Raw genomic sequence first — 15,500 nt, 5'->3', positions numbered from 1 at the left:
TTATATATTCTTCTTCTTCTTCTTCTTCTTCTTCTTCTTCTTCTTCTTCTTCTTCTTCTTCTTCTTAGTCCTATAATAATAATAATAATAATATCTGCAAATGAGGCAAATAACCGCATTGTTTTGAATTTAGTTTTTTTCAAATAAAATACTAGTTTTCTAGTCATATATTCATCATTCAAGTTTTGTTAAAAAATATTGTTAGAATATCGTATCGTATCGATATCTTGAACCCAATATCTTGTATCGTATCGTGAGCTGAGTGTATCGCTACACACTTGGTATACTGGTACACTATTATACTACCCATATAAATGTACAGTAGCTGTGTTCAGTATGTGGGTCATCATCTGATGTTTACAGTGATGGAACACTGGTCCAGCATATCACCTGGATGAGAGAGGGTGGAAGCGATTAGGGTGTTTGTGGAGAATGATGAAGTGTTTGGCTTGATCAGTGCTGCCTGGCTTATTTGACTAGCTGCTTCACACACAGTGAGAGAGAGAGAGAGAGAGAGGGTGGGATGGAGAGAGGGGGAGAGAGAAGGAGAGAGAGGGAGAGAGAGGGTGGGTTGGAGACAGAGGGTTGGGAGAGAGAGGGGGAGAGAGAGAGAGAGAGAGAGAGAGAGGGGCAGAGAGAGGGGGAGAGAGAGAGGGGAGAGAGGGGGTGGGGTGGAGAGAGTGGGAGAGAGAGGGGGGAGAGAGGGGGTGGGATGGAGAGTGTTGGAGAGAGAGGGGGAGAGAGGGGGTGGGGTGGAGAGAGGTGGAGAGAGAGAGTGGGAGAGAGGGGGGAGAGAGAGGGTGGGGTGGAGAGAGGCGGAGAGAGAGAGTGGGAGAGAGAGAATGGGAGAGAGAGAGAGGGGGAGAGAGAGGGTGGGGTAGAGAGAGGGGGGAGAGAGACGGTGGGGTGGAGAGAGGCGGAGCGAGAGAGAGAGACAGAGAGAGGGGGGGAGAGAGAGTGGGGGGGCAGAGAGGGAGAGAGACAGAGAGAATGTACAGAGAGAGAGATAGGAGATAGAGAACAGATAGAGAAGGAAAAGAAAGAAAAGATAAGTTGGAATGATGACCCTAGCAGGTTCCCAGTAACCACCAAGACCCTTTTACAGTCATTTTCTGCCCAGTCCCAGACATGCTGCCTCCAGACTCCAGACACTGATATCAAATGTTCTTAACACTCTCATCCACCCTGATCTCACGGTTCGCCTACTCAGAAACCAGAATAAATCAAACAGGGAGGGGACTTGAACTAAAGGCACTTGTACATGTCTCCCTGTCCTGACTGGCCTGATTGTCTGTCTGTCTGTCTGTCTGTCTGTCTGTCTGTCTGTCTGTCTGTCTGTCTGTCTGTCTGTCTGTCTGTCTGTCTGTCCGTCCGTCCGTCCGTCCGTCCGTCCGTCCGTCCGTCCGTCCGTCCGTCCGTCCGTCCGTCCGTCTGTCTGTCTGTCTGTCTGAGAGATGGGAGACTCTACTGTATGTGAAGAGGAGGTGTATCTTAGTGGCCCGTCTCCCTGGGAGACTGATCTGGTTAACAGCCTCCGCCTCTCATGCTGTTTGTAAAGGAGGTGTGAGAGAGGAAAGGGGGGGGGGGGGGGGGGTGTTAGTGAGCTGAGCCGGCGGGGGAGTGGACACACACACGCACCCACCCCACACACACACACACACCCTGGTAGGCTCGGCGTGAGTGGATGACAGAAGTGCAGGCTTCCATTCAGTGCTGAGTTGACTCAGTCGCTGTCAGTCCACTTCCTTTCTCCCTCTCTCTCTCTCTCTCTCTCTCTCTCCGTGAGCCGGCATGCCGCAGAGAAAAAGGAGTTTCACTTTGGGAGCGTATGGAGGGTAAGAGGGAACAGCACTGTCTTTTAAAGCACTGTCAAACCGCTGCACAGCACAGGCTTCGCTGTGCGCCTGTGTGTTGGTCTTTGTGTGTGTGTGTGTGTGTGTGTGTGTGTGTATGTGTGTGTTGTTGTTTTGTGGTCTCATAGGGTTTTTGCGATTTTGGTTGAATAACTTAGTAGTGGTCTTCTGGTACCTGTGCCTGTGCTTGTACCAGTCTCTGTGGGAAAAGACAACACAGTTGTACTTTCTTGTCTTGTATTGCGTTATTTAGCTAGCAGCTTCCCAATGGAAGCATAGAACGCTGGCAGAATCTGTGTTCTATATGGGGGGGTTCTCTGACAGAACCTGTGTTCTATATGGGGGGGTTCTCTGACAGAACCTGTGTTCTATATGGGGGGGTTCTCTGACAGAACCTGTGTTCTATCTGGGGGGGGTCTCTGACAGAACCTGTGTTCTATATGGGGGGGGTCTCTGACAGAACTTGTGTTCTATATGGGGGGGGGTCTCTGACAGAACCTGTGTTCTATATGGGGGGGGGTCTCTGACAGAACCTGTGTTCTATATGGGGGGGGTCTCTGACAGAACTTGTGTTCTATATGGGGGGGGGTCTCTGACAGAACCTGTGTTTTATATGGGGGGGTCTCTGAGCAGATGGGGGTGGGGGCTGTGTGTGGGAGGGTCAGGAGTGTGTTCATACAGTCAGACCCATCAGAGCTGAGAGCAGGATGGAGTTGGATTGAATTAAGATTCTGCAGTCAAACCACACGCAGTCCCGCACACACACACACACACACACACACACACACACACACACACACACACACACACACACACTCATGCACACACACACACACGCACACACACACACACACGCACACACACACACACACACACACACACACACACACGCACGCACACACGCACGCATATAAGTGTCAGCACTGGGCAAATAAGACTTCATTTACTTACTTTATAATCTCACATGAGGATAAGATAAGATGGCTGTTTGTGTCTCTCTCGGTCTCTCCCTGAACGTGTGTGTGTGTGTGTGTGTGTCTCTGTGTTGAACAGACTCTATGGTGTTCAGGTCTCTAGTGCTGACATAGTGCTGCTCCGTCTGCTTTCCAGTACCTCTCTGCTTAGTGGACACTACCCCAGAACAACGCAGCACATTCCTCTAGTCAACAGGTGCTCTACGGGTATGTCTGAATAGCTTCTCGCTAGGACAAGCGGTGTGTGTGTGTGTGTGTGTGTGTGTTTGTTTGTTTGTGTGACTGACCCCCCTCCCCCCTCCCTTGAGGAATTCCCCAAAATAGAGATACCATAAGCTTGTGGACCCAACAGAGCAGGAAGAGAGGGGTTGGAATCCACACTGGTTTGACACTGTGCCTTGTCATGTTATTATCAGCCCCACACTTGTCCATCATAAGGGGACATGTTTATCCAGTGCACCCTTAACCTCACATCCCAGAAATGACTCTGGAAGGACACAGTCTGTTCTCTCTAGGTCAGCCACTCTCTGACTTGATACATGATTCATATCCCATAAAATCTCAGCGCAGAACAGCTGCCGAATTGAAATTACCAAAACGTTTTCACTTCCGCCTCATGTTCTAAAGACTAGACAGGAAATGTGCGGATTCCAGCAGGGTTAGGGTTCTACTGACACCTGACCCTCCAGATCGTTGGTGTGTACTTCGGAGATGTTCCTTGGAGGAGAGGGAGATGAAGAGAAGGAGAGACAGGAGAAGCCGACGAGGTGAAAGGAGTGTTGGAGCAGTTTTGTTTTCAATGTCTTAAAAAAAAAAAAGGCTTTATTTCAACAGGCGAGTCATTAAGAACAAATTCTTATTTACAATGGCGCCCATATGTTATTGGGCAAAAATGACATCAGGTGCAGGGAATCAATAACCAGCGAGGTAGATACAGTATGGGTACTTAACTCGCTGCAACTACCAGGCCTGGCAGCAACGATTGAAAAACTCAGCAAAATGTGCATATTCTACGGTTTAATTCCCACCTTCCGAGGGAGCTCTGTCTTTTAGTCGTGTTGACAGTGCTGATCAATGGCTGCTCAGCTTGTGGATATGGCTATATCAGCCACTTTGACTCTTTCTGGGCTGGGGAAGTTCTGTACGATAAACTTTTAGAGTGTTGCCGAATAACTTTGCATATCACCTGTTCACTCTTGCAGACTGGTGTTACAGTATAATAACTCCCCTGTTCTGGATGTGCAGAATACCCATATAGAATAGAACCATATCTTTCTGTACCCCCCCGCCCCCCAGCCCCAGGTCCACTCAACCCAGCCTTCCCACCTGTCCGTGAAGTCCAGGAAGTCCGCGTGACAGGAAGTCCGCGTCTCCGTGGCTGGTGCCTGTCACCTGCACCGCCACCGGCCTCTGCTGATGAGTCTTCTCCTGTCTCTGTCATGCCAGACAGTGTCCAGGCTGCTTAACGTGTCCGGGGTGAGAAGTCCTACTGAGGTCCTGTGGTCGGCCATTTTATTCGCTCCCCGAGACTGATCAGGCCTCGGTGGTGGACTTGCAGTGGTCTTCAGAGATCGTTTTGGTTGCCATTTGGTACTGTAAGCACTGACACTTTCCCCTCATTTGAACTTCAAATGACTAAAATTGGCCGGTTTAAATCATTTTATTGTATTTTAATTCACCGTCCTCCTGGCCCCTCTGGCCCTTTCCTGTCTGAGTTTACTGAGCTTTTATCATCTGCCATTAAACTACATAAAGTCTTAATGATTGGGGATTTGAACCTCCACATTGATGACCCTACCTCCAAGGTGGCTTCTGATTTCCTTTATATTACTGAATCTTTAATTTAATGCAACATGTCTCTGGTCCCACACACAGAGCGGGACATACTGTCCCGTACCCTGGACTGTGGTGTGTTCTGTTTGATGTCCGTTTTAATCTGGATCTGCTGCCCTATAAACAAATGTCTCATAGGCACATCATGAGCACAGCTGATATCTGAGATATCTGCTCTGTTTAACCCTGACCTGCAGTCCTGTCTAACTCTAGCAACATGGAGACCGCTGGAGACATGGAGACTGCTGTCTGGATATGTAATGAACAGTGGTCCTCTGTACTTGATATTGTGGCTTCTTTGGCTGGAAGTCCAGACTGTAAGGTGAAAACTTTTTTTTGCGTGGCTGTAAGTATAACCTAGTATAGCGTTTGTCCAGTTATCACTCCCTCCTGCCCTCCCTTCCTTACTCCCTCCTTCCCTTACTCCCTCCCTCCCTTACTCTCTCCCTTACTTCCTCCCTCCCTTACTCCCTCCCTCCCTTACTTCCTCCCTTACTCCCTCCCTCCCTTACTCCCTCCCTTACTCCCTCGGTCCCTTCCTTACTCCCTCCTTTCCTTACTCCCTCCTTTCCTTACTCCCTCCCTCCCTCCCTTACTCCCTCCCTTCCTTACTCCCTCCCTTACTCCCTCCCTCCCTTACTCCCTCCCTTCCTTTCTCCCTCCCTTACTCCGGACAATGGACCTCATTCCTGAACGCAGTTAAGAAGAAGTTAAGAAGAAAATTCTTCTTAACTCCACTTACGAAGTTCACGGGACAATTCTGGCATTCCTGAATGGTTTCTTATCACGGATTTGTTCTTATCTAAGAACAGGATTTAAGAATGCGGAAATGCAGTCGTAGGTAGGCCAGATTGGAGTGCGCCCGTTCGCAAGGGCTGAATTTATGAGAAATCCGAGGTGATTGCGTTCACATCAAGTCTACAGGCATCCTAGGCTTGAATAATAATCATAATCATAAATACGAGGATATTTCTATCATTTTCAATTAAGTCTCACATTCATGAAGGCATTGTGGTGTCCTAAAATAAATAAAAGCACTACACAAACACTGCAAATGGCAGTGAATTAATAAATAAGCACTAAACTCAGTCGCTATACTCAGACTCAGCACAACAGCACCTTATACAGTATTCCATAGTTGTCAGAATGGACACATCTACATTCTGTAAATACTGTAAACATGTGAATATCCATAACTAAAATATATCATATGGTCCTACATAATATAGATATAGGGCCTATCAAGATCCATAAGTAGCCTATGCATTTAACTTAACTGTAGGCTACAATTCAATCTGCTCTCAGCACATCCCATCCCTTTCATGTAGGTTATATATTTTGCATATTGTATTAAAAGCCCATATATACCGTCTTGTTTTCTTTTGTTATTTTGTATTGGTTTGTTTCACTTTGCTTAAGCTTAGTGTGCACGTTATAAGAGCCAGCGGAGAAACATCTCCCTGCTCATTTTACTGGTAGGCTATGTTGCATGTGACGAATAAAACGTCGAATTTGCACGTGACCTTCAACATCAAGCATGTCAATTGGGAACGTCTCAACTTTTTCCGCGTTGTCTGGGGATTTTGTGTGCACACCACCCTGTAGTAAGGAGCTGGCGGGGCGTTTGTGTATGCAAATCCAGGTGTACGAGAATGCGCACACAGCTGAGAACACTTTGGCGGTTTAGGAACACATTTCCACCCATTCATGAATCCGGCGGGGATCTTTCTTAGAGTTGGTCTTACGAAGTTCGTAAGAAGACATTTAAGAAGACACTTAAGAAAATGTTCAGGAATGAGGACCAATGTTGGCCTGAATTTCTCTGTTGGCACCACAAGAGGCAGTAGTCCCAGCACACAAAAATCAAGAAGGACACCAAAATCAACCCACTGATCTTCACTGCACAAGTAGAATAGTGGGGATGACTTTATGGGACTATACCCCAAACCTCCACATGTTCATCCTTTCACTCCAACCTTTACCCCTTGCCTTATAGGTCAGATCCTGTCCCAGCACCAACCCTTATTCTAGCCCCAACCCACACTAGGGACTGGAAGAAGGACACAAAAACTGATCCGCCGATCTCCACTGCACAAGTAGAGTAGTGGTCAGAGCACTGGACTCCCACCTGGGAGACGAGGGTTCAAGACCCGGTAGGGACGACTTTATGTTATCATCAGTGTAACTGCTTTAGCCACTGACTGCTACCATTAATGTTATGGAAGCTGCTGCTAGTTGTTGTGAGCCCATGAGCTAACTGGCTATCCCGCTCTCATTGTGCTGGATTAGCATTGGAACATTAGAACTGATGTGTCCAGGTGACAAGACCCATCTTTATTTATCAGACATTATTTCATGTCATTTCAATTCACAGCTATTTCAATGGCATGACTAGCTTCCGTCCTACCAGTCCTGAACAGAAACAAGCCAGCCACGCACATAAGCCAGGCTGGACCTGGCCTGGTTTCTTTTTCACGATGAGTCTCTAGCTTCTAAGCTACACTGGAATGACATTCATCCTATCTTGCTGATCATATGTGTTCTGCCTGGGGTGTCAGATACGGCCCCTCTGTCATGCGGTGCCCCTCAGGGCTGTTCTTGGGCCTATGTTCTTTTCATTATATGAGGTGCGACCGAAAAGTCCCTGGATAGTGTCAGCCACACTCATGCCTCTATTTGAATTGAAAAAACAATGATATCCCTTTGTTGCCCTTTATCTCATGACTATTCTGGTATAATATTGTTCACCTCACTCAATCGCTGCTTCTGTGACAGACTTGTAGAGTGTCACAGGGGTAACTTGTCACAGTTGTGGCACTTTTCTCTACCAACTCCCAAAACTCAATAATTTTATTACAATAAAGAAAGTACACTCTCAAAACATTTTTATTACAGAATCTGCAGAGAAATTACACATTGTCCCCCTCCCCCCTCCCCAGAGTTACAGTAATGCACTTCTACATTCGCTTTTGCCACCCACCTCTGTGGAAGAGATCAAAGCTACCATGAGTGGGGAACTAAGGGGGCTCAAAGAGGAGGACTTTGCCAAGTGCTTCCATGGGTGGCAAAAGCGAATGCAGAAGTGCATTAACTCTGGGAGGGACTACTTTGAAGGGGACAATGTGTAATTTCTTTGCAGATTCTGTATTTAAAATATTTTGAGAGTGTACTTTCTTTATTGTAATAAAATTGTTGAGTTTTGGGAGTTGGTAGAGAAAAGTGCCACAACTGTGACAAGCTACCCCTGCAACACTACAAAACAGCCTGTTACAGAAGCACCGATTGAGTGAGGTGAACAATATTATACCAGAATAGTCATGAGATATAGGGCAACAAAGGGATATCATTGTTTTTTCCAATTCAAATAGAGGCATGAGTGTGGCTGACAGAATCCGGGGACTTTTCGGTCGCACCTCGTATATGCCACTTCTTGGTCAGATTATCAGACGTTTCAACTGCATCTCTTATCATTTTTATGCTGATGATATCCAGCTGTACTGTTCCTTTAAACCTGAGGAGTGTAGCGAATTGTCTATTTTGAATGATTGCCTGGGTGCCATTGAATGTATGACTGACAACTTTCTTCAATTGAATGCTGAAAAAACTGAAACCCTTACAATTGCCCCTGATAACCTAATCCCAAACATCAAACACTGCACTGGGTCACTAAGCAGTGACCAAGTGCTCAGTATAAATTATGAAATTTAAGTGTCATTTTTGAGCGCAAGCATTGTCTTTTATCTATCATGTCAGTCAGCTCACTCGTTCCTGCTTCTTCCAACTGAGGAACATTGCTAAATTAAGATCTGTCATATCGAAGGCAGAAGTGGAGAGGGTCATCTATGCCTTCATTTCCATCCATTTGGACTATTGTAATGTACTTTTAAATAAATGTATACGTTTAAATAAGTCTGCTTTGGACCATCTACAAATTGTCCAAAATGCAGCTGCTCGGCTTTTAACCAGAAATAACAAGAGATCTCATATTACGCCAATTTGATCCTCTCTGCACTGACTCCCATTAAAATGTAGAGTCCATTGCTGCTTCTTACATTCAGAGCCTCATGGTTAATCACCTGGGCACATTGCAGACCTCCTTCTACCTCATTCAACCAATCAGGCTCTTACTGTAGGTCTTACTGCAGGTCTTACTCTAGGTCTTACTGTAGGTCTTCTGACCAACTGTTACTGTCCATCCCCAGAGCCCGTGTTGTACCCTGAGGTGATCGTGCCTTTCAAGTAGTTGCTATCAAATGCTATCATGCCCTCTCTTTCACTTTGAGATCTGATAGTCATGTGACACGTAAAATATATATATATATTTTTTTAAAACAGCAAAAAATGCTGGTGTTCAGACAGGCTGGTTAGTCCTGGTCTGGTCAGGTTCCCCCTGGTCTGGTCTGGTTAGTCCTGGTCTGGTCTGATTAACCCTAGTCTGGTCTGGTTAAACCTGGTCTGGTCTGGTTAGCCCTGGTCTGTTCCCATTCCTGTGTCACATGAGTTTTTCTTTTGAGTCCCACTTTTGTACCACTACTTATATTAATGTGTGTTTTCTGTGTAGACGCGGTTGTAAAGGCTGTGGGCTGTGGTACTGGTCTCTCCCACGGGTCTCCCCACACAGTGCCGGGCTCTGTCCTATTCCCGATGAGAGGTTTGCGTTTGTTCTCTCTGTGACCGCCGCCTGCTCGTCTCTCTGCCTGCAAGCCGTCCCCTGACACACACGGTGGCCCCTTCCTCATCAACTCTTAATGACGGCGGACGTGAAATAAACAGCGAGGCGCGGCGTTGTCCCAGATCTGAACAGCCCCCCCCCCCCTCCCCATGCACCCCAGACCTGAGAGCTGCAGACAGGCGGCTCTGTCCGGCTCCCCGTTCCTTTGTGTTCAGGGCGTGTTCATGCCCAGTGGAAGGAGAGAGAGAGAGAGAGAGAGGGAGAGGGAGAGGGAGAGAGAGAGAGAGAGAGAGAGGGAGAGAGAGGGAGAGAAGGAGAGAGAGATTGTCAGTGTGTAGTGGACTCCGCTCAGGAAGCGGGGAAATGTTTGTGTGGCTCCAGCATGATTATAATGATTATATTGTAGAATTGGTGAAAAAGTATCCATCTTTATTGGAGGAGACTCAGACGGAGGCGATATTCCAGAGGTCTGTCTGGAACCCCTCATGTGACCATATTGGTTCTGAATATTCCATTGTCCACAGCAGAAAAACAACATGGAGTGGGTGCCTTTTCTTTTTGATTATGGTCAAATTTGCATGACAAAAGATCAGCCATGATTACACAGCAGCAAGGCAAAGGCCTCTTGAGAACGGAGAACATTCAAGGGCCTCTCCTCAGGCTCTGGCAAAACAAACAAATATACGTTGGCCAACCAAGAGGGCTCTCCATCTTCCTTTCAGCCTCCCTACCTCCATATCCCCTCTGACCCTTGCACCCGCTTTGATATTCACTATGGAAAGCTCCTCAAGGAGAGGGGTGGGATGAATCATAGAATGAGCTGGGGGAGGATGAGTAGCATACATCCGGTAACGAGAGGAGGCTGACTTGGTCCACTTCCTCCTCGTTGGTGTGTGACGGTGCTGCCGTGTGGGCGGACAGGTGGGGGTTAGTGTTGCTTCAGTTGTACATGGTGTTTTCTACTGTGGTGACCTGATGAAAGCCAACACAGCGGGGTTAAATGTACCATATAGAGTTGTTTCAGCTGACGTAGCTGGTAAGATAAAACTTAAGATGACAAGTAGGCGGTGAGGAGACTGCATACATACTGTACTGATATACAGCGTTGAAAGGTCCTACGTCATGGAATTATCATGACTGGTTGTAACAGCTGCCACACTTTTTTTTTGTCAAGGTGTACTTGATGCATGGTTTAAGATAAACATGTAACCAAACCAGTGGACATACCTCTAGATCCCTCTGGCTGTGTGCCACTGTGTGTGCGTGTGTGTGTTTGCGTGCATGCGTGCATGTGTGTGTGTGTTGGGGAGGGGGGGGGGGGGGCAGTTGCGTAAGGTGTGTTGCGGTAGTAGTGACAGTGTTGGCTGTCATGGTTGAATGCTGGTACTAGTGTGTGTTTGTCTGCTCACACTGACTCACTGTACCCCACTGTACCAGCATCAATGTGAACATTCAGCCACTTCACTCTCATTTACACCGTCAATGGGCTCATTCATGGCCTGACAGAACAGCCCGGCCACTATTGTGGTCCAATATTCCTTATATCAGCCTCTGAATGGTCGCTTGGGAAAGAATTTGTTTGTCCAGGCTGTTCTTTTCTTAATCTGTGTCTCTGTCCAGTCTATTGTGAGCGATATCCAGTTCCTGTTTGAATAGACATCCTTGTCAGATGGAGGAAATGCAGATGGCCGTCATTCAGGAAGTGCTGAATGGACATTCAGCCACCTTTAGATATTAAAACAAACACCTTTCATTATTTACTGAACAGTATTTATTTTAGATAGCAGGCCTTTTAAATCAGTGTGACAATGCCTTTCGAAATACTGCAACATGTAGATAATACAAGTGATGAATACTGTACTGTACATAGTGTAATAGCCCAATGTCATGAGCTGACATTGTCAGACCCTGGTCCCCCAAGTCAGTTCACACTTAAGTCTGCTCTACCCATTTCATAACAGGTGAGAATAATGAACAAATATTAATACATTATTAATATAATACATTTATACAAACATTTAATTGGCTCTGAGACAGTAAACAGTGGAGAAATGTTAGCTGCTAGCAGCTACTTCACCAGAGTGTGTGCACTGAAGCGGCTTCAAGTATATAAATATGAGGTAGTCACGTCGAATGACTAAAGGTCATGGTGCTATTCAAAAGCTATTTAATAGCGGGAGGACACACTGAAGGCCTAGCTGTAAAATACAGGGCTGGCCACTGAGTACAGTAGGCGCTGGGTCTGCCCTCCTCACCGCAGCAAGGTCCCGATGAACAGAACTGACTGATGTAGCCCCTACGTTCCAACATGTCCAGGGTGGGATTCGAACCCCGGCCTTCTGCAGGACAGACGCAGTTTTAACCAGCTAGCTCTTCATCTGCTTGGGTGAACGGTATTTTATACCGGGGGAGTGAGTTTAACTAACATCTCGCTACCTACTCACGAGGACTCTGTTTCAGAGTTACACTGACTGATATATTGCTGTCATTTCTGCCTAAGGACAACAAGTCTGTCTCACGAGCCACAATTCCTTTCTGCTCACATGTGTCAGGCTGTCAAACAAGTTTGAGTATCTCATGACTTCTAGCACATAACTCTCAACTCTGGACGTTGGATCAGATATAGTGTTACCCTGTGAGTCCAGGAGGGCTCTGTCAACAAGATCCATTTATTTATCTCTTTTATTCCCAGCATCCTCCTTTCAACTGACCTTTCTGTGACTGTGTCAGGCGAAGCTGCGCGAGCACAGCCCACCCAGGTAGAAGTGACCATGTCCCGTTGTTGTCCCCATGAGAGGAGGAGAAGGAGGAGGACAGAGCTGGGCAGCCCAGGATGGGAAGGAGGGACACTGGTGACAGTGTGAGTCTTGAGTGCAGTGAAGAGACGAGTCCTCCGGCGTTGGCTTCCTGAGCCAAGTCAGGCTTCTGGGAAAGAGGAACTTGTCGTGAGTTTTATTTCTTCTCGAAAGTAACCCAACGGGACTTTTCTCAAAGGCAACTGGGGCTCTGAGGTATGACTATTGGTCAATAGAGAAACTGCTTGTTATTCCTCACTGTGGGTTTTATGACTGATCATGAGATCAAGACTTTTGCTTTCTTTCACTTCTCGTGGGAAATACTTTGAAAACATTTGCCCTCAGTGAATGTTTCTTTCAGAATCATTCCGCATCGCTCTGAGGGTCTTATACTGTACAAGCTCGTTGTTATTCTTGTTGTAGGATTATGAACCAGATCCCTCTCGTCCCATGTGTGTTGTCTTCCAGACAGACAGAGCAAGTGGCGACGGTCGGCTGCACAGCCTCTCTATTTCCATCCTGAAAGATTCCGCAGATGTTGCTGGGCTAATAGTTCCACGGAACCTGCGGACTAATCCCGGCCAGAGACAGAGACGGGCCGGGACGGACCAGTAAGAGCCGGGATTCCTCTCAGGAAGCCCAGGCTCGTCTGTACTGGAGACAGGACTGCTGAGAGGTCTACAGAGCTGTGTGCTCTGAGCTGGACATCTGATAGGCTGTCATCACAGCAGGGGGCCAGCTTTAGTGTGAGATCAGATGCCCCGGAGACAGCTGCCGGAGGGCTGGGGAGACATGCTTAACATCCCCTGACCCAACAATCAACACACATCCACACCAACCCAGGGGCCTAGACCGGAGACTAGTGGAGCTTTCAGCACCAGGCCTGGAGAGGAAGCGAAGAACGCGTTTCAAATCCGCGCTGGTCATAAGCATGTCAAAACCAGAGCTGTTCTTCGTGTGTCAAGGATGTGTTTTAACACACGAGGGTCAAACAGCGCCATCTACGGACACAGGCGAAGGAGTGCATTCTCAGTTAAACGTGGTATGCACTTTTCAGCTGTGCCTAATCTGTTGACTGACAGACTCGTGTGGGTATAGGGCCAGTGAACACCGCCACAGTCACAAGGTCAACTGACCACAGTGAGTCAGAAGCAGCTTGGCTCAATGTCTCATCCAGCCCCTAGTGAAGCATTCCTTTACCCTGCTGCACCAGTTGTGTGTCAGGCTAGCCACACTCCAACAGATGGCAAGGGTTATTATAGTTTTGTTTCTCTCCCCCCCCCCCCCCCCCCCCCCTCCTCTCTCTCTCTCTCTCTCTCGCTCTCATACAGTATATAGTGGGGTGGCTGTGGCTCAGGAGGTACAGCAGGTCGTCCAATGATTGTAGCGTCGGCGGTTCAATTCCCAGTGCACCTTGCATGGCAGCTGCCGCCATTGGTGTATGAATGGGTGAATGAAAGGCCATTGTAAAGCGCTTTGGAGAAAAACAATATATAAGTGCAGTCCATTTAGTGTTTTTGCCACTGAAATTGAATTGAACTGGTCAGCTATTGTGGGCCTACCTACAGTAGGCTACCATTGATTTGTCCGCGTGTTGGTGCCCTTATTTTGTCTGGTGGTGTAAATACAGTATTTTGTGCAGCCCAACAGACTGTAGCCTAGCCTACTACTGTACCTGAACCTGAATCAAAATGAAAACTCACACAGCGATGTCTTCCTAGATCTAACAGTGTAACTGAAAAGTGAACAGAACGTTGATATAGCCTACTGTAGCTTGTTATGTGTGTGTGCTAACTTCTGTCTTCTGTCTTTCCCACCTTTTCCAGGGCAGACAAGACCTTCTCCAGAGCCAGAAGCATATGGTGAGTCCACCTGTCTGCCTGACACCTGTCTGAGCGACGGGTTTGGGTGAAGCAACTGGTGAACAAAGAGTTTCTGTAGCTACTGATTTAAACGTCAGGCAGTTTTGATGGACCAGTCCATGTCATTTAGCATTAGGCTAGTTGATCTATTCAGATGATACAGCACTCGCACTAAAACATGAGAATTAGGATGATCCACAAAGTAAGACGGCTTGGAGTCTCTCTCGTAACTGAGACCGGCCGCGAGGCGATACGATCTGGACGGGGGGACGGGGGGGGGGGGGGAATATAGCGAGCAGGAAGAGGAACGAGCACACGAGCGGGAAGTTGCACCCCTCCTACCTCCTCCCTCTCCTCCTGTTGCTACAGTAACGACAGCCGGCTCCGCAGTGTTGGCAGAGCAGAGCGAGTGCGTGCGTGCTTGCGTGTGTGTGTGTGTGAGTGTGCGTGCGTGTGTGTGTGTGAGTGTCGCTGCGTGGCGCTTGGAGCTAGCGGGCTGGAGCCCGGTGGTACTGCAGAGCCAGTAAGGGACCAGTGGACCAGAGACATCCCTGCCCCGCTGCTGAGGGCCGGCCTGGACGTCTGACTGTCTGACCGCAGGAGAGAGAGAGAGAGAGAGAGAGAGAGAGAGAGAGAGAGAGAGAGAGAGAGGGAGAGAGGGAGAGAGAGAGAGGGAGAGAGAGAGAGAAAGAGAGGGAGAGAGAGAGAAAGAGGGAGAGAGAGAGAGAGAGAGAGAGAGAGGGAGAGAGAGAGAGAGAGTGGGGGAGGGGGTCTGTCCTGGTGCAGAGACATAGCGCGGGGCCGTACCGTACCTACAGGACTGCATTACCCAGCAGCACCTGGGCCTGCGTGCAGAGCAGAGCAGAGACCGGTGGATAACTACTGTACAGCATCTGTGTCAGGGCTGCCTGCCTCGCAGCGCACAAGAGGACAGGAGTGAGGAGGAGTACAGAGGAGGACAGACGAGAGGAAAGGGGAGAAGAGAGGAGGAAAGAGGGGGAAAAAGAAGAGAAGAGAGGGAGGAGAAAGTAGTATGACATAACAGTGTGTTGTCTACTAGGGTTGGAGGGTGTTCAGGACACCAAACTGAGAATGTGGTTCGCTACTGTCAGTATCCTTGCTTTGATTCTCACTGCTTCGCTCTGAGCAGAACTACTACATTCAAAACAAATGAAGAATTCTGACACAATATTGCTGCTGGAGGAGTGATGAAGATATGTCTTTGCATTTTGAATGGTACAGTACAGTTCATTTCTTTGAACAAATAATAAAACGCATGCGCCACTAGGATAAAAGTGCTCAGACGTATTAAGATGAATGTGGAGTGAATTAGAAATGAGCCTTTCTCTTTTTTTGATGTCAAAATTAACTTTAAAGTCTTTCTCTTGCTTCTGTACTTTATGGAGGAATTAGACTAATAGATCGATGGGATGTGGCTATACGTAGTACTTCCTGTCACGGACTGGGACAGGAAGCTCCCTGGAGGTCGGAGGTCAAGGCAACAAGGAGCT

The 15,500-nt window shown here is 47.7% G+C and overlaps 1 protein-coding gene across 1 annotated transcript in view; it reads left to right on the top strand.

The window, feature by feature from the left end:
• Positions 1 to 1,791: 1,791 nt before the first annotated feature.
• Positions 1,792 to 15,500, top strand: part of LOC311307256 (rap1 GTPase-activating protein 1-like) — a gene marked incomplete at both ends in the record, with an annotated part of 65,774 nt that continues 52,065 nt past the window's right edge. Inside the window, 2 exons of the mRNA XM_084436053.1 lie at positions 1,792 to 1,835; positions 13,954 to 13,989. Of these exons, the coding sequence (XP_084292179.1) occupies positions 1,792 to 1,835; positions 13,954 to 13,989 (80 nt within the window). The remainder of the gene's footprint in view (positions 1,836 to 13,953; positions 13,990 to 15,500) is intronic.

The sequence above is a fragment of the Borostomias antarcticus genome (genome assembly GCF_949987555.1).
Source record: "Borostomias antarcticus genome assembly, chromosome: 3".
NCBI classification, from domain to species: Eukaryota; Metazoa; Chordata; class Actinopteri; order Stomiiformes; family Stomiidae; genus Borostomias; species Borostomias antarcticus.
This window is presented reverse-complemented; position numbering and strand designations above follow the sequence as displayed.